Source organism: Equus asinus, chromosome 25, assembly GCF_041296235.1.
Source record: "Equus asinus isolate D_3611 breed Donkey chromosome 25, EquAss-T2T_v2, whole genome shotgun sequence".
In the NCBI taxonomy this organism is placed as follows: Eukaryota; Metazoa; Chordata; class Mammalia; order Perissodactyla; family Equidae; genus Equus; species Equus asinus.
In genome coordinates, this window is record NC_091814.1 from 16,091,936 (window position 1) to 16,112,807 (window position 20,872).

General features: G+C 56.3%; 2 protein-coding genes across 4 annotated transcripts in view; both read left to right on the forward strand.

The window, feature by feature from the left end:
• INTS3 (integrator complex subunit 3) overlaps positions 1 to 14,089 on the forward strand; it is a 37,092-nt gene extending 23,003 nt beyond the window's left edge. For both annotated transcript variants that reach the window (XM_014864948.3, XM_070497040.1), the window contains 20 exons: positions 512 to 599; positions 1,102 to 1,181; positions 1,630 to 1,721; positions 2,066 to 2,172; positions 2,913 to 3,032; positions 3,405 to 3,534; positions 3,966 to 4,020; positions 4,257 to 4,360; positions 4,886 to 4,930; positions 5,135 to 5,254; positions 7,043 to 7,196; positions 8,278 to 8,346; positions 9,199 to 9,274; positions 9,693 to 9,806; positions 10,161 to 10,209; positions 11,156 to 11,323; positions 11,679 to 11,779; positions 11,952 to 12,024; positions 12,233 to 12,389; positions 12,495 to 14,089. In XM_014864948.3, the coding sequence (XP_014720434.1) occupies positions 512 to 599; positions 1,102 to 1,181; positions 1,630 to 1,721; positions 2,066 to 2,172; positions 2,913 to 3,032; positions 3,405 to 3,534; positions 3,966 to 4,020; positions 4,257 to 4,360; positions 4,886 to 4,930; positions 5,135 to 5,254; positions 7,043 to 7,196; positions 8,278 to 8,346; positions 9,199 to 9,274; positions 9,693 to 9,806; positions 10,161 to 10,209; positions 11,156 to 11,323; positions 11,679 to 11,779; positions 11,952 to 12,024; positions 12,233 to 12,389; positions 12,495 to 12,572 (1,980 nt within the window). In that variant the 3' untranslated portion in view covers positions 12,573 to 14,089. The remainder of the gene's footprint in view (positions 1 to 511; positions 600 to 1,101; positions 1,182 to 1,629; positions 1,722 to 2,065; positions 2,173 to 2,912; positions 3,033 to 3,404; positions 3,535 to 3,965; positions 4,021 to 4,256; positions 4,361 to 4,885; positions 4,931 to 5,134; positions 5,255 to 7,042; positions 7,197 to 8,277; positions 8,347 to 9,198; positions 9,275 to 9,692; positions 9,807 to 10,160; positions 10,210 to 11,155; positions 11,324 to 11,678; positions 11,780 to 11,951; positions 12,025 to 12,232; positions 12,390 to 12,494) is intronic.
• Positions 14,090 to 14,666: 577 nt separating this feature from the next.
• SLC27A3 (solute carrier family 27 member 3) lies at positions 14,667 to 20,519 on the forward strand. 2 transcript variants are annotated; one of them, XM_014864949.3, is made up of 10 exons: positions 14,667 to 15,472; positions 15,827 to 16,036; positions 16,367 to 16,525; positions 16,785 to 16,909; positions 17,184 to 17,378; positions 17,483 to 17,573; positions 17,681 to 17,879; positions 18,127 to 18,224; positions 18,362 to 18,492; positions 18,816 to 20,519. In XM_014864949.3, the coding sequence occupies exons 1-10, from the start codon at positions 14,809 to 14,811 to the stop codon at positions 18,990 to 18,992; spliced, it is 2,049 nt and encodes a 682-aa protein (XP_014720435.2). In that variant the 5' UTR covers positions 14,667 to 14,808; the 3' UTR covers positions 18,993 to 20,519. The 2 variants fall into 2 exon arrangements, with proteins under 2 accessions (XP_014720435.2, XP_070353142.1); XM_070497041.1 differs by lacking the exon at positions 16,367 to 16,525.
• Positions 20,520 to 20,872: the final 353 nt, after the last annotated feature.

A 20,872-nucleotide genomic window follows, 5' to 3' on the forward strand; every position in this document is an offset into this window, starting at 1 on the left:
AGCCTTTTCGTCCCTGTGCCAGGGGCGGGGAACTCTCCTTCTCCCTCCCACCTCTCCTGACAGGGCCCCTCCCCCATCTGCCTGGGTCTTTGGAATGTGCTGATTCAGATGTGACAACAGGCTATTCCTAGGGGTCTTTCCTTCAGGAATATGCCTGGGGAGCCGGCAAGGGCAGCCTAGAGGCTGGTCAGAGTGCTCTCTCCACTGGGGTGGGGGGGGGGGACAGGGGACTCCCAGGCCCAGATGTTCTCCCTTAGGGGATCAGGGACATGTTCTACCTGATGTATGAGAACAGGCCAATCCCTAGCGCCTAGGTTGGTGAGATCACAGGGTGCTCACACTCGTGTACCGACTTGGGTGCCCCTCACCCTGTGGGGGTTCCACCCTGTCTCACTAGGAGCTGAATTTCACAGGTGGAGCAATCACAAGGGCCCTGGAATCTGCCTTGGGCTTCTGAAGGGGAGGGAGCTGGTTGTTGAAATAGCCTTCTTTTTTCATTTCTCTTTTCCAGTCAAATGTCGCTGCCTCTAATGCCAAGCTGGCTTTGTTTTACGACTGGTTGTTCTTCAGCCCAGACAAGGATAGCATTATGAACATAGGTATGTGACCAAGACCAGGCCGTGCCTCTTCCATCCCCCTGGCCCCGCCGCCTTGTCTCGGTGAGAGCAGTCATAAATCTCAGAGCAGTGTGGAGCGGAGCCTGCTTATCTGGGAGCAGTTCCGTTGTTCCTCATTGGTGCTCCCTTGACCTAGAAGGAAAATTGCTTCACTGGGGCCAAGCGATCACTCCACCTGCTTTGCTCCATAGCTTTATGCTTGGACTTCGGGTGGGGAGGGCCTAGGTAGAGGAAAGGGCTGTACCATGTCCTGCTTTTCCTCTCCTACTACCTCCCTCCTCCAAGCTGAGTGCTCGGGACAAGGGAGATGAGGACTCCCAGCTGTTTTGGGGGTTGTCTGCTTTTGAGTCTTCTCGATGGGAGTAGGGGGATGGGAATAGACATGGCTCTCTCTGGAGCCATTCATCTATATTGATACCTCATTTTATGGAGCTGGGAAGAGACTGTCTGATGTAGGGGAACCCTTTAATTCCACGTTCTCCAGAACCGGCCATCCTGGTCATGCATCACTCCATGAAGCCCCACCCAGCCATCACTGCCACACTCCTGGACTTCATGTGCCGCGTAAGTGCTGTAGCCCTCTTTTCACCCTGTGCCTGGCTGAGCAGAGTTAAGTGTGTGTCCCCTCTGACCTTATAGGTCAGTGACTAGGTCTTCCCGGTGCCCCTTGACTACGGGGGCAGAAGTCGTCGTAGGTCCTATCCCCCAAGTTAGGGAACGCCTCCCTTCCATATTCCCACTGTCTCCAGCTGGACCTTCCCATGTCTCCATGGAGTCTCTCAGCCTTGGGGATGATGACTTCACGTAGAATGTAGTCTCCTTGAGGAGCAGTTCTAGTAAGAGTTTCCCATTTTAGCAGCTTGGAATGGTCCGAAACTTTCCAGTTTTTTCTGCAGCCATACTCCCCAATGTCCCCTGATCAAAACTGAGGCAGCTGTTTAGGTCTAATTCAGCAGAACACTCTGGCTGGCAAGTCCTGTTCTCATTCTCTCCTTCCCCTCTTCCCTCCTAGATCATCCCCAACTTCTACCCGCCTCTGGAGGGCCACGTGCGACAGGGTGTCTTTTCCTCCCTCAACCACATTGTGGAGAAACGGGTCTTGGCGTAAGGACTTGAGGAGTCTCTGGGGTAGGGGGAGGTGCTTTCTCATTTTTCCCTTGGTCAGGCACTTCCAGAAAGTGCCAAACCACTGCTGACCCTTCCCCTTGAGAGGTGTAAAAAGTCCTGGCTCCACCTCAGGCTGCTGGGCATGTTCTCTTAAGTCAGAGGAGTTTCTCTCCTGCCGTCATATTACAGAAGGCGTCACGTGCCTCCCCTGTCCCCTGGCGACCTTTCTGAGGATCTGAGTATGGCCCAGTTATACTGGCTGGGCTTAGACCTAGCTCTTCAACTCCATGGTGAGTTAGAAGTGGGGAGCTCTGATGCTGACCTTTCATGTTTCCCATTAGGCATTTGGCTCCTCTATTTGACAACCCTAAATTGGATAAGGAGCTGCGGGCAATGCTGAGGGAGAAGTTTCCTGAGTTCTGCAGTTCGCCCAGCCCACCTGTGGAAGGTATGGAACGCTCCCATCCCATCCCTTGTTTCAAAAGAGGGATGGAGACATTCAGGGCCCCCGTTTAGGATGTCGTCCTTGTGCAGTTCTCCACCTCTCCAACACTCTCCAGTTCAGCTCCTCCTTCCCCGGCTTCTCATTTTATTCATTTTTGTGTTGCCGCCTTTGGCTCTCCATCTCCGTCTCATCTTATTTGACTTTCCCTGATCTCTCTTGCTCTCTTCACTCCTGTCTTTTCTCTTACTGAGCTCTCCTCAGTAGCTAGAAGGCTTTCATGGAATATGCGCATCTCACGTTAGCTTTGCCCATCTCTTCTCTCTTCCCAGCCCTGGGCCCTGGCCCCTGATGAGAGGTCATCAGGTTGGGTCTCAAATCTTGTTCCCAGTTCCAGACACACACACACACATTTTTGTTTTAGGGTAAGGGCTTCAGCCAAGCTGAATGTCCCAACTTGGTTTTAAATTAAAGAGCACTTAGGACTGTCCCAGTCTTATCTGCTCGCTGATCCTGAGCTGAGCATAGAGGAGTCATGTCCTGTGCTTTCTTATTCCCGGCAAATCCCCTTGCAAGTCCTAGAGGGTTGTGAGGACAAGACGTTTGTCCTTCCAGGGTCCATATTCCATTTAGGTTATAAACTCCTTGTTCTCCCACTTGCCCTCTGGTCTCCCCTTCCCAGAAGCATGGGTCATATTAGAGGACGTGGGAGCCCATCAAATGCCTTGTCTTTCTTTACTCCCAAGTCAAAATTGAGGAGCCAGTTTCCATGGAGATGGACAACCATATGTCAGATAAGGATGAGAGTTGCTATGACAATGCAGAGGCAGCCTTCAGTGATGATGAGGAGGATCTCAATAGCAAAGGTGAGGCTGGCAGCAAAGGTAGTTCGGTGGGGGGTGTCAACTTCAAGAGGGCCAGTTGGCTGGAGCAGCCTCTGGTCTCTCTGTCGCCTTTACCCTATGAGATAGTTTTGTTAGTTTTGTTTGGATGGGACTCCATGGTGCAGAGCCCTGCACTTAGCACTGAAGCAAGAGGGCAAACGGGAGAAGTGGCCCCTGCTGTCGTTTGCTTCCCAGGGCTAGGGCAGGCACATGCTCAGGGAAGCGCTTCAGGTGCTCCCACAGCACTGAGCGAACAATGCGGACCACATGCGTGTGAGGAGGAGCACATTGCGCAGGGGCTGCCTCTGTTGCTGGTGTCTGGGCAAAGTGGCATCTTTCCTAAATCCCTCCCAGGAAAGAAGAGAGAGTTTCGCTTCCACCCTATCAAGGAGACAGTTGTGGAGGAGCCAGTCGATATCACCCCTTACCTTGACCAGTTGGATGAGTCCCTAAGGGACAAAGTGCTCCAGCTACAGAAGGGCAGGTGGGAGCTCCTGTCCCAGGCTTTCCACCTGGTGCTTAGTGGGGTAGCAGGATGGTCTTGGAGGGGACGCAGTGGGTGTACGGAGAGGTGGCTGAAGCTGCACGAGAGATGCTTCTGCAGTTTAGGTTGGGAGGTGTGGGCTGGGAGTGGGGCAGCCTTGCTCCCCAGCACGCCGAGGTCTCCCTCCATTGGTTCTGAGGAGAAGAACCTCTGAGATCTGAAGCAGGATTGTGGGGATTTCCCTTCTCTTTGGACCTGTGCCCAGAGAGCAAAAAATCCTGCCCTAAAAGCTTCCCCACCAAGCCTGGATTCACACAGAGCTCCTTTGTTTTCTCTCTGTGCGTGAGTGTGCTTGTGCACACTGTTCTGGGTGTGTGTCCTGCCCTCTATCATTTACGTCCCTGAGATTTCCTCTCGCTTCTGCACTGCAGTGATACAGAGGCCCAGTGTGAGGTCATGCAGGAAATCGTGGACCAGGTCTTGGAGGTGAGGAACCCCCTACTTAGCGAGGAAGCAGCCCAGCCTGCACAGCTGAGAGCCCCCCAGACAGCTGTCTCCCTCCTTCCCCTCCCCCAGATGGGTCCCCTCTGATGCGGGGAGGGGCTTGCTGATCCTAGAAGTGGAAGCAGATGAGTTCAGGGCTCTGGGTAGTGGGGGCAGGAAGGCTTGGGTCTGGATGGTGATAACCGCCCCCCCCCCCTCCCCCCCATCTCCCTACCCAGGAAGACTTTGACTCGGAGCAGCTGTCCGTCCTTGCCTCCTGCCTACAGGAGCTCTTCAAGGCCCACTTCCGAGGGGAGGTGCTGCCTGAGGAGATCACCGAGGAGTAAGGCTCATCTTTCCTGACTATCCCCCCAGGCCTCAGGGAGCCAGAAGGATGCTCTGATAGCCTGAGTCCAAGAGGCACCTTGCTGTGGACTTGAGAAGAATAATTTGTTCACTTGTTTTTATTCTCCCACATACTAATTTATTTAAAGAAGGACTTATTTTTGCCTGCTGAATGCTGAGCGTATCAGGGCGGTGGGCTGGCACCCCTCCTTCCCTGTGTGTCCTACTCCTGCCACTGCGCCCAGCAGCCCCAGCCTTTGCTGCTTCCGGTGGGGTCGGACCCTTGCCTGGACCCTCCCTGAAGGGCAGGAATCTCTCTTTGAGTGACGAGGACAACCCAGGTTGTGGTTGCATATTAGGAACCTGCTTTCCCTGACCGAGCCTCTGGGGCAGCAGCAGTTTACCTTAGTCTAGGAAAGGAGCAGGCTGGCATCTAGCCTCAAGCTGGTCATCCATGATGTCTGCCTGCAGCCCGCCCTTCCTGGGGTCACATCGACTCTCATGTATCACCCTCCTCTTGTAGGTCCCTGGAGGAATCTGTGGGGAAGCCTCTCTACCTAATATTTAGGTAAGCATCGACTGTAGGAGATGTTGACCCGTCACCGTCCCCTCTGTCGGCACGCGTCCACTTCAGTCCTCGGGTAATGGGACTCCCTTTCCAGGAAGGCAGGGGTGTGCAGTGGGCAAAGACAGCCCATGCCACCCCAGGGCTCCATAGGAGAGTCCGCCCTAGGTGAAGCTCTGCTGCTTTCCTCCCATCTCACACCCCCAGGAACCTATGCCAGATGCAGGAAGACAACAGCAGCTTCTCTCTGCTTCTGGACCTTCTCTCCGAGCTCTATCAGAAGCAGCCCAAAATTGGCTACCACCTGCTCTACTACCTGAGGGCCAGGTGCGTATGGTCCCCACATTAAGAAGGCGGCAGGAAGCTTCCTGGAGAGCCTCTCTCCTACTGTAGGTCCATTCCCTCACCCTTGGCTGTTATCAGCAGAGCCTTCCATGTGTGTGCTTTTTTTTTTTAAATAACAGCTTTAAAGTGTACAATTGAGTGCTTTTTAGTATATTTACAAAGTCATACGACTATCACTACTGTCTAACTTAGAACATTTTCATCACCCCAAAAAGAAATCCCTGCCCATTGGCTGCCATTTTCCCGTTCTCCCTTTCACTCACGCCTGTCAACCACTGCTGTGCTTTCTGTCTCCAGATTTACTTATTCTGGATATTTCATCTAAGTGGAATCATACCATCTGCGATTTTCCTGACTGACTTTTTTTCACTTAGCATGATGCTTTTGAGTTTTATCACCCTTGTAGCATGTATCATCAGTACTTCATTCCTTTTCATGACCAAATAATACTCCATTGTATGGATATACCACAATTTTTTATCCATTCACCTGTTGATGGACATTTGCGTCCTTTCCATTTTTAAGTCTGTTGTGAACAGAGCTGCTATCAGCATTCATCTACAAATTTTTGCATGGACTTGTTTTCAGTTTTCCTGGGTATATGCCTAAGGATGGAATTGCTGGGTCAAACTATTTTTAAGTTTGTGAGGAAATGCTAAACTATTTTCCAAAGTGACTGCCACCATCATACATTCCCATCAGCAATGTGTGGGAGTTCTAATTTGTCCCCATGCTCCCCAACCCTTGTTATTGTCTGACTTTTTGATTCTAGCTGTCCTGAGTGTGAAGTGGTATCTCACTATGGGTTTGATTTGCATTTCCCTGGTAGCTAATGATGTTGAGCATCTTACTGGCTATTTGTATATTTTCTTTGGAGAAATGTCTATTAGATCTCCTATTTTTGAGTTGGGTTATTTGTCTTTTTATTGTTGATTTTTAATAGTTCTTTATACGTTCTAGATAAAAGTCTCTTATCAAATATGTGGTTTGCAAATATTTTCTACCATTCTCTGGGTTTTCTTTTCACTTTCTTGATGGCATCCTTTGAAACACAAAAGTTTAACTTTTTTTCTCTTTTCATGAGGAAGATTGCCCCTGAGCTAACATCTGTGCCAATCTTCCTCTGTTTTGTGTGTGAGACGCTGCCACAGCATGGCTTGATGAGCAATGTGTAGGTCCATGCCTGGGATCCAAACCTGTGAACCCCAGGCCACTGAAGTGGAACACACAAACTTAACCACTACACCACTGGGCCAACCCCAAAAAGTTTTAAATTTTGATAAAGTCTAGTTTATTTTTTCTTTTGTCACTCGTGCTTTCGGTATCATGAAAATTTACTCCTATGTTTTCTTCTAAGAGTTGTATAGTTTTGGTTCCTGTATTTAGCCCTATAACCCATTCTGAGTTAAGTTTTTTATATGGTGTGAAGTGGGGGTCGCCATGTGTTACTGCTCTCGTGCAGGAGAGAAGGCTTCCTCTAGCCTGACCTGAGCTCCCTCTCTCCTGTTCTTGACTCTCACCAGTTAGTAGCTTCACTAATTGTGGTCAGAGCCCTGTCTGGAGCACTGGGGAAAGATGGGGAAAAACAAGTGTCTCCTGGTTCCTCTAAGTTGTCACGCCCTTAGGGAAGGCAGGGGAGGGCCATTAGACAGATTAGCCCTGGGCATCCAGGGCAAGGGATTCTGGAGTGGGCGTCTGCTGAGGGACGTTGGAAGCTGGGTACTGGGTCCTAGGCTTGGGCTGCTGGCTTAGGCCCAACTGGTCTTGCAGCAAAGCCGCTGCAGGGAAGATGAACCTGTACGAGTCGTTTGCCCAGGCCACCCAGCTGGGTGATCTGCACACCTGCCTAATGATGGACATGAAGGCCTGCCAAGAGGATGATGTGCGGCTACTCTGCCACCTCACACCCTCCATCTACACGGAGGTCAGTGCCTCTACCTGTATCCATGGGATGGGGTGCAGTGCAGGGCACGCTCACGGGAGACTGCCCTATCTCATTGCACACAGCCCTGACCCTCTGCCCAGCCCCACTGACCTCGGTGGACCATCTCTTCCCACACCACAGTTGTCCCCTCCTTCCACCTCTCTTTATTAAAGGTTGAACAATATTTAAAACCACCAGAACTCCTATCCTGTGCTTTGTCTGTGGTGTGAGTTGGGGCCTGGGCCTCTAAACTCGGCTTCTTGGCTTTGGCCCCATCTTCTGGACCCCGGGACAGGTTCCCCAACCAGATCCATGTTCACATATCCCAAGCCCTCTTGCTGTCTGATGGCTGACCCTCGGATCCTCTCTAATGATTCTCAAAGACCAGGGCCTCTGTAGCGAAGACTCGGCTTTCATGTCCCTGGCCCGCTCACAGTCTCCTCTGGGAACTGGGACATAGGAGGAGGTGTCGGCTCTTCCTTCTCTCAGTGAACTTTCCCAGGAACAGGGAAATCAGAGCACTGGGTGTGGGCCTGACAGGAGGGACTGTGACCTCAGCCAGAAACTGGAGGGAGGAGGGTGCCGATGCCCAGCAGATGGCAGTTTCCTCCCTGCTCCCTCCTTGGTGAACTTGCCTCTCCAGAACGGGTCCTGCCTACCCCCCAACTCCCCTCACACACCCCAAACACTCTTTGGACCTTCTCTTCTTTGGACGAGAGTCATAGATTGGATTTCTTTGCTGCCAGAGACGCAAATGCTTGTTGCGTCTCCACTCCCTCACAGAACTGACCGTCGTGTCCCATCCCTTCCGGCTGTAGCTTTGTCTCTAGGTAGCGCCCCACTCCTTTCCTTAAACACACACACACACACTCCTCGTGGTGTGCACACACACACAACAAAACTTGGGTTCTTCAAGGATTAGATTCCCAGCTTCATAGCTGTCAGATCTCTGTTTCGGGATTTATGTCTGGCTAACCCAGCTGTCCCCTGGGCATGTGGTGAGGAAAGGGGACGGGTTATGAGGTGAAAGCCAGGGGGCGCACCTGGACTCCTGCCCTAGTTTCTCTCTCTGTCTCTCCAGTTTCCAGATGAGACCTTGCGGAGCGGGGAGCTGCTGAACATGATCGTGGCTGTTATTGACTCTGCACAGGTGAACACAGGGCTGCACCCGAGAGGCCTGGGAGGCGGGACTGGGGAAATCAGGGCCTCTGCCCCCGCTAGGCCTGCAGATAGGGAGCCTGTGCTGAACAGGCACACTGCTCCTGCCTGCTGCTGTGTGCACATTAGGCCGTGAGGGCTGGAAGGAACGTGGAGCCCCAGGGAGGCAGGCTGGGGCTGCGCCAGGCCCCCTGGAGTTCCCCTTATTCTCCATATTCTTTGGGCATTCCAGTCCACAGGGAAAGTCAGGGGGCTGTTTTTTAGCTCTCAACTGGCCTTCCCCTTGGCTCAGAATGAAAATGGTCAGACCATTTCTGTTTGACCTTTCCACCATGCGTGTGTCCCTGAGAGGCTATAGCTTTGCATGTGTCCATTCTCAGGCCTGAACTGGGATCCCATTTCTGTTCCTCCTCTCCACTCAGTTGCCGCATCCATGAAAGAGGAAGCTTAGCACTGAAGAGTCCTTCCACCCACACCTACAGTCCAGAGCTCAGCTCGTGTGGCCCTCTCCTCCTCCTCAGGCCCAGGCTGGGATGGCTCAGGGGCCTGGACTATGGCCAGGGAGAGAAGTTGCCCATTCTCCCTCTGCCATCAGAGCATGAGGGGTGGTTTTCCTTAACTATTTTTGCCCCAAATATGCCTGTGGTTACCACTCAGGCCTGTTGCTCCTTTAGCAGCCCCTCCATCCTTCAGAGACCTGGCATCCATCATGTGTCAGTTCCTCCCCATCCCTTTAAACTAGGCTGTCACTTCCTCAGGGTTTCCCTGTGTGAGCCCTGCTGCTTCTCCTTCCATAATGTCTTCCTGGCCTCTTAGAACCAGTGGGTTCTGCCTTCTTCCTCAGCTCCAGGAGCTGGTCTGCCATGTGATGATGGGGAACCTGGTCATGTTTCGAAAAGACTCGGTCCTCAACATACTCAGTAAGTGAGCAAACCCTTAGGTACCCTGGGAGAAGGGGGACGGGTGGGCAGCCCTGTGTATTTTCTAGTAACAGGAAAACTGGTTCTGGGGCTGACAATGGGATAGAATGTCACTCCACCCTGCTGTGTGGTCTTGGGCAGTGTCTCTCTGGATTCCTATTTCTTGCTCTGTAAAATGGAAGACTTATCTTTGCCCCTCCACCACCCCCCCCACCCCCCCGGGGCTGATGGGAGGACAGAAGCTCTGCGAAGGCTTTGGGACTGCGCTTTGTGTGGAAAGAGAAAGTATCTGTAGACTTAGGACCACTGTCCCCGCCCCTGTACCATCCCTGCTTGCAGTGCTGGTAGTCAGTGCATTGGCCCTCTGTGTATGTGCATGAGAGAGAGAGAGAATATGTTTCTTCTCTGTCTCTTGCAGTCCAGAGCCTGGACTGGGAAACCTTTGAGCAGTACTGTGCCTGGCAGCTCTTCCTGGCCCACAACATCCCCCTGGAGACCATAATCCCCATCCTGCAGCACCTCAAATACAAAGGTGAGTAGTGCTGTGGGTAGAGAGCATGGGGGAGAGGACACTCCTGGTCCTAGAGGCCTCTAGGCTTCTAGCTGAGCCAGATCCACTGCTCCCCTTCCCACCGAAGGGTGGAAGGGCGGGCGCCCTGTCGGTCGCTCCTGCCCTTTAGATGACTCCTGCAGGCCCACTCTGCGCCCGGCACGGGGCTGGGGCTCAGGTGGCTGGGGATTTTATGGGAGTTGGGTGGGGGATGTTCTTCCTGTCCCTTGTGGAAGATTGTCCTTGCTCCTTCCAGTGGTTGGGGATGGGAGAGGTGCCAGGATTTTTTCCTGTTTTTATGCATTCCTCTGAACACCCTCTACCCTTCCCCCACAGAGCACCCAGAGGCCCTGTCCTGTCTTCTGCTCCAGCTCCGAAGAGAGAAGTGAGTTCCACCCCAGGGGCTCTTTAGCTCCTCATCCCAACATGCCAAGAGATGCTGCCATATAAAGGGCTTCTGTCTTGCTCCTTTGGCCATGTTTTTTCCTGTTGTTGACATCTGCTTATTCTGCCCTTCCCCCAAGGTGATTTACAAATAAGCAGCTCTCCTGGGATCTGGGCTTCCTCTCGACTTTACCCCCCTGCCCACCAGGAGCTGCCCTCGGAGGTGGGGACCGGACATCCCTGTTTCCTGCTGCCACAGCAGTTCTAATCCCCGGTGGCTGCTCCCCTCCCCCACGCTCCTGAGGCCACAACATGGCTAATCCAAGAGGGGGAGGGTCAGCACAGAGGGGCCACACACCCCCCTCCCTCTATCACAGGCGCTTTTCCAACAGCCCCAGATAAATGGGGCAACAGCTGTGTATCCTTTCCTTCCTATCTCCTTGCCTGCCTTCCCCCTTTTCTCCTCTCTCGCCTGAGAGACTAGAAGCGGGACAGAGTGTCCTGAAGGAAGTGGGCAGGTGGAGGGCTGGGTGGGGCTGTGGCTTCCCAGCCCCGTCTCCTGCGCCTTCCTTGGCTGGGCAGGGCTAGGGGGCGTCCACACACCACATGCTGGTCCTCTTGCCTCCCTGGCCCAATTCCTGACTGTTCTGGGCAAAGTAGGGGATATTTGATGGGCCTCCTCCCAACACACATGCACGCACCTTCTACTACCACAGAAACTGAAGAATCTCACTTCTTGTCTCCTGGCTTCCGCAAACAATGAACCCAGGCATTCCTTGGCCCAAAGTGAAGAGGGAGAGGGATGTGAGAGTAGGAGGCTACAGCGAGACGCGTGTGGAACAGGGATGGGGAGGCTGGGGTTTGGCAAGTAAGTAGGTGGGAGAGATCCAGCGGTGCCTGAGGCCAGCTGTGCGAGCAGTTGCCCACCGCCCCTCTTATACCCCCAGGCCCAGCGAGGAGATGGTGAAGATGGTGCTGAGCCGGCCATGCCACCCTGACGACCAGTTCACCACCAGCATCCTGCGGCACTGGTGCATGAAGCACGATGAGCTGCTGGCCGAGCACATCAAGTCCCTGCTCATTAAGAACAACAGCCTCCCACGCAAGAGGCAGAGGTGGGACATGGGCCCTGTGGAGACCCTCCAGGCCAGGGCTGCCCGCTGTCCACAGCTCCACCAGGGCAGTCCAGTGCGATCTCTGCCTGGTTTGTGGGCGACATCTAGTGGTCCGAAGCTACATAGCATGCAGGACCACTGTGGCCCCTTCCCCTCTTTTCCTAGTGCCCTGTGGCTGGTCCCTGATCTAGGCACACCTCCCTTCCCCCACTCCCCCCCTCCCAGTCCTCCTCTCCCCCTCCCTGGATAGTCTGCCTCTCTCTGTCTTAAGGTGGGACCCTGATGGGGGAGGGTGTCTCCCACTCCTGGAGCCCTCACCTCAAGTTCAGACTCTCGCTCTCTGACTTCCCCACAGCCTGAGGAGCTCCAGCAGCAAGCTGGCCCAGCTGACTCTGGAGCAGATCCTGGAGCACTTGGACAACCTGCGTCTTAACCTAACCAACACCAAGCAGAACTGTATGCTTCCCAGCCCTCTCTGAGTCTGGCATGCACCATGCTGCTTTGGCTCAGACCACCCCTGGAGCCGAGTGGGGTGGGGGCAGGAGAAAATACCTCTTGGGTACCATTGAATAAGCCCCAGACATCTCATTGTTCTTCCTTTCCTGCTCTCCCTTCCTTTTCCCTCTAGTTTTTAGCCAGACCCCAATTCTGCAGGCTCTGCAGCATGTCCAGGCAAGCTGTGATGAAGCCCACAAGATGAAGTGAGGCTCCTTGCGCTTTTGGCCTTGGGAAGTAGTGGGAGAAGGCCTGGGGGCTGGGGGGGCCTGCGGGGGACACAGACTTAATGACCAGCAAGACCATGGGGTTGAGGAGAAATAGAGACCTGGGTGTGGAGCAGAGAAACGGTCGGAAGGGCGGCCATAGGGCCAGGCTGCCCCCGCTCTGAGAGCTCATGCTCCTCTCCCGCAGGTTCAGCGATCTGTTCTCCCTGGCCGAGGAATATGAGGACTCTTCCACCAAGCCACCCAAGAGCCGGCGAAAAGCAGCTCTGTCCAGCCCCCGAAGTCGAAAGAATGCCACACAGCCCCCCAATGCTGAGGAAGAGTCAGGCTCCAGCAGTGCCTCGGTGAGACCCCTAGCCATGCACGGGAGGGGCAGGAGCTGTGGGGTGCAGGTGGAGTTGGGCCCAGCAGCTGCCCAGGCTACTGATCCCCACCCCCATCTCTTCCAGGAGGAAGAAGACACGAAACCGAAGCCCACCAAGCGGAAACGGAAAGGGTCCTCTGCAGTGGGGTCTGACAGTGACTGAGGCCCTGTGCTCCCCATCCCATCCCCAGTTGGACTGCCCTCCCCTACTTGGTGAATCACAGGTTATTAGGGGCTGGGGAGATAGTGGGTGAAATACCCTCTCCCCATCCCAAAGCTCACCCGGTGGGAAGGCCGTGCTGCCTCCTCTGGCCCAGCCTGAGAGCTGCCATGCAGCCCCCAGCCCCTCCTCCCTTCTCTCTGGGGGCCTCCGGCCCCGTCACACTGCTGCTCCCACCGATACTCGGGTTCCCACTGAAGCCAGAGGCTGTGCAAAACTGGGCTGTGGTGGAAGTTCTCAGCCCCCCGCCCCCTCCCCCAGCCTCCCAAAGAGCTATTTCGAAATAGAAGAGAAATGGCAAAGGGGAGCTGGCCAGAGAGGCCAGAACGAGAGTAAAGACTCAGTGTGTGGCGCCCCTTCCCACCCCCCTTTCAGGTCTTGATGTGCTCTGAGCAGGCATTACAGTCGCTCTCCATACACCAGTACGACACGGGCATTTAACCAGTGACGTGGTCAGGCTGCAAATGCCACCAGTGTTCAGGCAGGAACCCGAGAGGGAGGCTACAGCCCGACCTGGTGTGCCCTGGAGGCTTGTGTTGGCCTGTGGTTGGCACCTCAGGCTGGGCCAGGGCCCCGGGGAGGCAGAGACACCCTCCACAGAACTGTCAAATGGTCCCACTTCTTTGATTCTGTCTTTTGTTTCTTTCTTTTCTTTTCTTTTGGCAGAGATAATCGTGTTTTAAACATTGTTTTTAAATGACAATAAAACAAGCCAGAACCTCTTTTGTGCCAGAGTTGCTGCCCCCACTCACCCTGTGCACGTGCAGGTAGTGCCATTTAATTGGCAACGCTCCTTGTGGCTTCACAACTGCCCCCTTTTCCCTTCCTGCCTGCCCCCCTTCTTGCCTGGAGCACAAGGTGCTTGGCTTTGCCCCCCATCCTTCCTGCTGCCGCTGGTGGCCTGGGCCAGGCACTGACCTGTCCAGGCAGAAATTGATGCCAGCACCATCTCCTCATAGGCTGAGGTCTGTCCTTACTCATCTCAAGAAACTAGAGGCTTCCAAAAGCTAGTGCTTGCCATCCTCCAGCTTAGTCAGTCTGTGCTTGCAGCTACTGGAGGCCTCACCGCGGGGCTGAGGGCTGCTCCCTCTCTCTGGAAGGAGACGAGGTGCCTGGCAGAGAGGATTCAGGTACCAGGGAGAAAGAACCCTCTTTCTTCCAGTCTGGCCACTTGCTGAGCCATGGGTACCAGCAGAAAAGAGCTCCTTGGCTCTGCTTTTGTGCCCTGGCGGTCCAGGGAGGTTGGGTGGCAGGCTGAGGGGAGAGGAGTGAAGTTTGGGCTGACTGCAGACAGCACCTCCTATTTCAGCCTGCACATGTGTCTTGTACAGAATCCAGGTTCTCCCGCATCTCAAAGCTGCTACTCTTTCCTTTGAAAGGTCTAAACCGCCTAAGGCCCCCTTTTCCTTCCTCGCTCCTTCCCAGTTTCCTCTGCCCCAATTAAAACCAGGATGGAAAGCATTTGCTGGCTGGCCCTAATTATTGTACCCTTGCCCAAAGGGAGGGGCCTCCACCGTGGCCTCTCCAGGAATCTGTCTGGGCCTCCACCTTTCCCCTACTTAACTCTTGCCCCCACCACCCCATCCCCTGGGGTTGCTGCTGCAGCTGGCAGCTGGAGGGAGGGCACGGGTCTGGCTCTCTTGCCGGGACTTGCAGCTCCAAACAGGCAAGGGGCTGAGTTCTTCAGTCTTTCTTGGGAGAGCAGTGGCACCCTCCCATCACGGGTGGAAAAAGGGATAGAAGAGGGAAAGATGGACTGGGAGCCAAATCAGACCAGGACTTCAAAGTCTAGCCAGTTGCCTAAACTGCCCTTGAGGAGAAAGAACCTAAACTGGGACACGACCCAAGGATTGAGGAAAGGCTTCAGCGCTGACTAGGACCTGGTAGGGTGCGGGCTGCGGGGAGTCCCGGAGGGAGCGCGTCCAGGGCGGGGCATAGTCTTGGGGAGGGCCAAGAGTGCGGGGCCGCCCCTGTCACACGCACTCCTCCCCGGCCTCTGCTCGCCGCCCGTGGGGAGGGGGGAAGCTGGGTGGGAAGGGGCGTGTGCCAGCGCACGCGCGCTCCCGGGAAGGAGAGGTCTAAGAGCAGGAACGAGCGGCCCCAGTTTTTGGGAAGGGAGTATCCAGGCTGTTTGCAAGCGGCTGGGACCAGACGAGGCCGAGTCGAGGAAGAGGGCACCATGGCCGCCCTCCTGCTGCTGCCCCTGCTGCTGCTGCTGCCGCTGCTGCTGCTGAAGCTGCACCTCTGGCCGCAGTTGCGCTGGCTCGCGGCAGACTTGGCCTTCGCGGTGCGCGCTCTACGTTGCAAACGGGCTCTTCGAGCGCGCGCCCTGGCCGCGGCGGCCGCCGACCCGGAAGGTCCCGAGGGGGGCTGCAGCCTGGCCTGGCGCCTCGCGCAACTGGCTCGGCAGCGCCCCGCGCACACCTTTCTCATTCACGGCGCGCGGCGCTTTAGCTACGCGGAGGCCGAGAGCGAGAGCAACCGGGTGGCGCGTGCCTTCCTGCGTGCTCGAGGCTGGGACTGGGGGCCCGGCGGCGGCGCAGGGGGCGCCGGGGAAGGAGAGCGGGCGTCGCACGGCGCCCGAGACGCGGCGGCCGGAAGCGGCGCGGCGCCGGCGGTGTGGGAAGGGGATGGCGCGGCCGGAGCTGGAGAAACCGCTGCCCCTCTGGCACCTGGGGCCACCGTGGCGCTGCTCCTCCCCGCCTGCCCAGAGTTCCTGTGGCTCTGGTTCGGGCTGGCCAAGGCTGGCCTGCGCACGGCCTTTGTACCCACCGCCCTGCGCCGGGGTCCCCTACTGCACTGTCTCCGCAGCTGCGGTGCGCGCGCGCTAGTGCTGGCGCCAGGTAAGGCTGCAGCGCCCACCCGACGGGGGCGGGACCAGCCGCAGAAAGGGGCGTGTCAGGGAAGGGTCGGGGCTCGCAGGGAGGCAGAGCTATCTCTGGGGTTCTGAAAAGGTGAGTGGAGATATGAGTCCCTGGGTTTGTGAAAGGATGCAGCTGGGTCTTTAGTTCCCAAGGATTCCCGAAGAGTCGGGCTCCAGGTCCCAGATCCGTGACGGGTCGTCCGTAGTCTTCACCTTCACCCAAGAACAGTGCGGAGCAAGGAGGGGCGGGGGCCGGGGGCAATGGGCTAAGGGGTGAGGAAGGCCTCTCCGTAGCGGTCGAGTCGACCGAGCTGTGCTTTCCCACCCCATCCAGAGTTCCTGGAGTCCCTGGAGCCCGACCTGCCGGCCCTGAGAGCCATGGGGCTCCGCCTGTGGGCTGCAGGTCCGGAAACCCATCCTGCTGGAATCAGCGACTTGCTGGCTGAGGCATCGGCTGAAGTGGGTGGGCCGGTGCCTGGGGCCCTCTCTGCCCCCCAGAGCATAATGGACACGTGTCTGTACATCTTCACCTCTGGCACCACGGGTGAGGGCTGGACACCGTGCTTACCTCCCAGAAACTATGACAGAGGAAGAAGGGAACAGGAACTGTGACCTCCTCAGTTCCCCGGCTACCCCTCCAACTCCCCCCCGCCCAAGAGGATGCTAATCCCAGCGGCCATATCCTCTCTCTCGCCAACCTCCCACCCCTCTTCATTTCTCCACCTCCCCAAACTTCCCACATTTCCTGGCCGCCCTTCTTCTCGGCTTCAGTCTTGCCTCCGCCTCTTTCTGTGGGAAACCCAGCAGGGGCCAAGAGAGAGGCAGGGCTTGGAGGTCGGGTCCTTCCCCTGATCTCCCGACCCCCACCCCGCAGGCCTCCCCAAGGCTGCTCGGATCAGTCATCTGAAGATCCTGCAATGCCAGGGCTTCTACCAGCTGTGCGGCGCCCACCAGGAGGACGTCATCTACCTCACCCTCCCACTCTACCACATGTCTGGCTCCCTGTTGGGCATTGTGGGCTGCCTGGGCATTGGTCAGTGTCCCCCACCCTAACCCTCCACTCAGTCCCCCAGCACGTGTTTGTTCCAGCAACCATTTATTAAGTATCTGTGTGGTGTGCTCACCTGGGGATGCTTCCTGAGTCCTTCAGGGTAGAGAATCGAATGTCACAGCAGGGCCTTCCCGGGCACCGCACTACAGTGAAGGCTAGTGTCTGGGAAGGAGGGGGTCAGGGCTCCCGTGGAAGCCTTTAAAATCACCTCCTTCCTCCTCTTCCTCCCCGCTTCTGGCAGGGGCCACCGTGGTGCTGAAGTCCAAGTTCTCAGCTGGTCAGTTCTGGGAGGACTGCCAGCAGCACAGGGTGACAGTGTTCCAGTACATTGGGGAATTATGCCGATACCTCGTCAACCAGCCCCCGGTACGTGGGCACAGATCCCGGGCAGAGCCGAGGCAGGCAGATGGGCAGTGGATGGGAGACACTGAGACAGCTGTCAGGACGCTGGAGGGAGAGGAAGCAAGGAGAGGAAAGTGGCAGGGTGGGAAGGAGCCTGGGGTGGGAGGACAGCTGATGCTGAGGGCATCTGACGGAGGACATAGTGCAAGGGGCTTCTGGGGAGTGGGAAACAGAACTTCTCTTTGGGGAGCTGGCATCTGGGTATTGAAGCTCCTGCCGATCTCCCGACTCCTCTCAGACCAAGGCAGAACGTGGACATAAGGTCCGGCTGGCGGTGGGCAGCGGGCTGCGCCCAGACACCTGGGAGCGTTTCGTGCGGCGCTTCGGGCCCCTGCAGGTGCTGGAGACGTATGGTCTGACAGAGGGCAACGTGGCCACTTTCAACTACACAGGACGGCCAGGCGCTGTGGGACGCGCCTCCTGGCTTTACAAGGTGAGTAGCGGGGAGGGAACTGGAGGACCCAAGGCACTGGGGAGGGGCTGGCGCGGAGGGGCTCATGCAACTGAAATGACCTTGGCCTGGTCTCCCTTCCCCAGCATGTCTTCCCCTTCTCTTTGATTCGCTATGATGTCACCACAGGGGAGCCGATCCGGGACACCCGAGGGCACTGTGTGACCACATCTCCAGGTTTGTCCTCAGGTGGAGTGGGCGGGGGTGGTGGAGCTGGCAAAGGAAGGTTGGAATTGGAGAGTGGAGTCAGAGGCAGCCACCCCTGACCCCAATGACTCTGCCAGGTGAGCCAGGGCTGCTGGTGGCCCCTGTGAACCAGCAGTCCCCATTCCTGGGCTACGCTGGGGGGCCAGAGCTGGCCCGCGGAAAGCTGCTGAAGGATGTCTTCCGGCCTGGGGATGTTTTCTTCAACACTGGGGACCTCTTGGTCTGCGATGATGAAGGCTTTCTTCGCTTCCATGACCGGACTGGAGACACCTTCAGGTATCTGTCCATAACCTCCTGAGTCCTTTCCTGGGCATCTCATCTCTGTGCCCAAAGCCCCTAACCTCCCCGCCCTAACCTCCCGCCCCAGCCCAGCTCCTCATCCAACCTCTCACCTCACACCTGCAAACCCTGCTGCCCTGTGACCATCTGCGCCCTCCCCTCATCCCTGACCTCTTTCTCTCCCCACCCAGCTCATAAGGCCCTGACCTCTGACTCCCAGTGTTACATCTCTGCTCTCTGGCAGGTGGAAGGGGGAGAATGTGGCCACGACTGAGGTGGCAGAGGCCTTGGAGGCCCTGGATTTTCTTCAGGAGGTGAACGTCTACGGAGTCACTGTGCCAGGTGCCGAGGCATGGGAGGCAGGGGGCACCCGGCCCACCACCCTGAATGGGTGGGTGTTCCTCGGGTGCAGGGAACATGAGGCCTTGTGGTGGTCAGCCACTGCAGCTGACCCTGCCCCCACCTGCCCCACCACCCAGGGCATGAAGGCAGGGCTGGAATGGCAGCCTTGGTTCTGCGTCCCCCCCACTCTTTGGACCTTCAGCAGCTCTATGCCCATGTTTCCGAGAACTTGCCACCTTATGCCCGGCCTCGATTCCTAAGGCTCCAGGTAACCAGCCACTCCTGCTCCAACCCCTCACCCCAAATATCCGCAGTGGTCAGTGGCTCCCAAGCCCCACAAAGGGACCCCCATGTCATACACCCTGTGAAGAGAAAGAACATTTCCTTCCCAGACACAGGCATTCACCCCCTTTGCTCCCTGTACCCCTCCTCCAGACCTGGCTTCCTCCCTTCCCTGTCACCCGCTCCCCTAAACCCTGACCTTGTTCACGCCCTTTCCCCAGACCTGCCCCTTAACAAATGCAGGGAACTCGCCTGAACCACCTGGGCAGAGTACCCTTTCTACAGCTCCCTCTGACGTCCCCTCCCCAGGAGTCTCTGGCCACCACAGAGACCTTCAAGCAGCAGAAGGTTCGGATGGCAAAGGAGGGCTTTGACCCCAGCGTACTGTCTGACCCGCTCTACATTCTGGACCAGGCTGGGGGCGGCTACGTGCCCCTCACCCCTGCCCGGTACCATGCCCTCCTGGCTGGGGACCTTCGCATCTGAGAGCCCTGCGTGCCGAGGCGCCTGAGGAAGGGACTTCGTGGGGCGGGGGCACGGCAGGTGTATGGGGGCTAGCAGGGATCTTTTCTATACCAGACTTGTAACCATTATTTTGTAATAAATGGGGCTGGAACCAGTCTGCCTCTGCCTTTCTGATCTACAGTATCCCTCTTCCCTGGCTGTCTGTTGCTCCGCTTGCCTCTGATGTTTTCTCCTGGCACAGAGCCCCTGCACTCCTGCCCGGAGTTTATGGGGGCCGAGCTCAGTGTCTGGGCCTCGTTATTGTTCCTCTCAGGGGCCCTGTGGGATCCTTGTCCTTGGAGAACCCCTGGTGACTGATATCTGTTCTGTGTGCAACCGCCCCAGTCACTCCCTGAGCACGGGGCCCCGCTGCTCTCTCTGGGGAGCTGGCGGGCCTGAGGGGTTTGCTCAGTGGCAGAGGTGGACAGAGGCATGGAGACGCGCCCCCGTGGCCAGTGGAAGCATCTCCACAGACTCAGGTGTGGTTGGGGCCTGGGGAGGAGTCTCAGCCAGGCGAAACCAAGGTCTGATTTTGGGGAAAAAGATACTCTAGGCACCCTCTCCCCTCACAGCTCTTTGATAAGCCAGTCAGAGGGGATGGAAGGGGGGGGGGGCCACTCAGCCCCCAACTCAGATGTTCCTAATTTTATCTAATCTTAGTCATACATTCCCAGAAGTAGCAGCCCAGGTAGGGGCCCCTCAGGTTCTGGGAGAGTTTGACTGAAGCCCCTCCTTGGAGCAGGGCTCGGAGCCTGTGTGTGCGTGTGGTGCAGGAGGGATGGGGGGATCAAAAGGAAAAAGGCCTCTCCTCGGCCCCCTAATGAGGCGTCAACTTTATCTCTCCCCTCCCAAGTCCTCTCCCCAACCTGTGAGGTCAGGGGACGCGCTCCCCCACCAACTGTGGGTCTCAGATGGCTCACCCTCCTGCTCCAAAACGTACACCTTGCCCCGGCCTCCACCAACAAACCCAATTCGGAATCACCAACAGACTAATTGAAGCACACGCTGAGGGTGGGTGACATCTTCACACACTGACCAATAAATGAGGAGTCTGGCCCATTCTGCTGCTCACCCCTCTCATCCACCCCAAGAGGCATGCAGTAGTTAGGGTGTGCCTGGGGGTGGCAGGGGGTGGGATGCGGTGGGTAGGCGCGTCACGTGGCTACAGGCGGTGCCTCCCACAGCTGCCCTCTTACAACCTCAACTCAGCCCAGGTTTCCCAGGACTCTGAGCTGAGCAGCCTTGTCCTCCCTCATGGGATCACTCAGCCCGTTCTTGCCCCCACAATCCCTGTTTCATTGGGTCTAAATCTGCACTGTCCACTAGGGTGGCCGCTAGCCGCACGTGCTTATGGAGGGCTTGAAATGGGGCCTGTCTGAAGCGAGACGTGCTATAAGTGTAAAATACCAGGTTCCAAAGACTTAGTTCCAAAAAAAAGAATTAAAATATTTCCGTAATAATTGTCTTTATTGCTTGTATGTCGAAATACTATTTTGGATGTATTGGGTTAAATAAAATATATTAAAATGAATTTCACTTGTTTATTTGGACTTTTGTAAATGTAGCTACTAGAAAATTCAGAATTAAATATGAACCAGGTTGTATTTCTACTGAACAGTGCTGGCCTAACTCCTCTCCCACACCTCGCTCTGCAGACCTGCAGATGCCGAGTGTAACATGGCGGGTGGATCTGTGTGGCGCCTGCTCTTGGGTGTCTGCACTTCAGCAAGGACAGCTCCGAGGGGGGAGTTCTGGGCCAATCAGTGGAGCCAGGTGTCCGGGGCTGGCCTTCCATCCTCCAGACCGAGCCTCGGCTCTGAGCCGGCTTTGCCACAGAGGCTGTAACTACTGGCAGAAATTGA

What these genes read in the sequence shown, in the direction of transcription:
- SLC27A3 (XM_014864949.3), top strand. Translation starts at nt 14,809, where the DNA reads ATGGCCGCCCTCCTGCTGCTGCCCCTGCTGCTGCTGCTGCCGCTGCTG. An exon ending in CGCGCTAGTGCTGGCGCCAG is followed by an intron (nt 15,473 to 15,826) that starts GTAAGGCTGCAG and finishes CACCCCATCCAG; the next exon opens with AGTTCCTGGAGTCCCTGGAG. An exon ending in TGTGGGCTGCCTGGGCATTG is followed by an intron (nt 16,526 to 16,784) that starts GTCAGTGTCCCC and finishes CGCTTCTGGCAG; the next exon opens with GGGCCACCGTGGTGCTGAAG.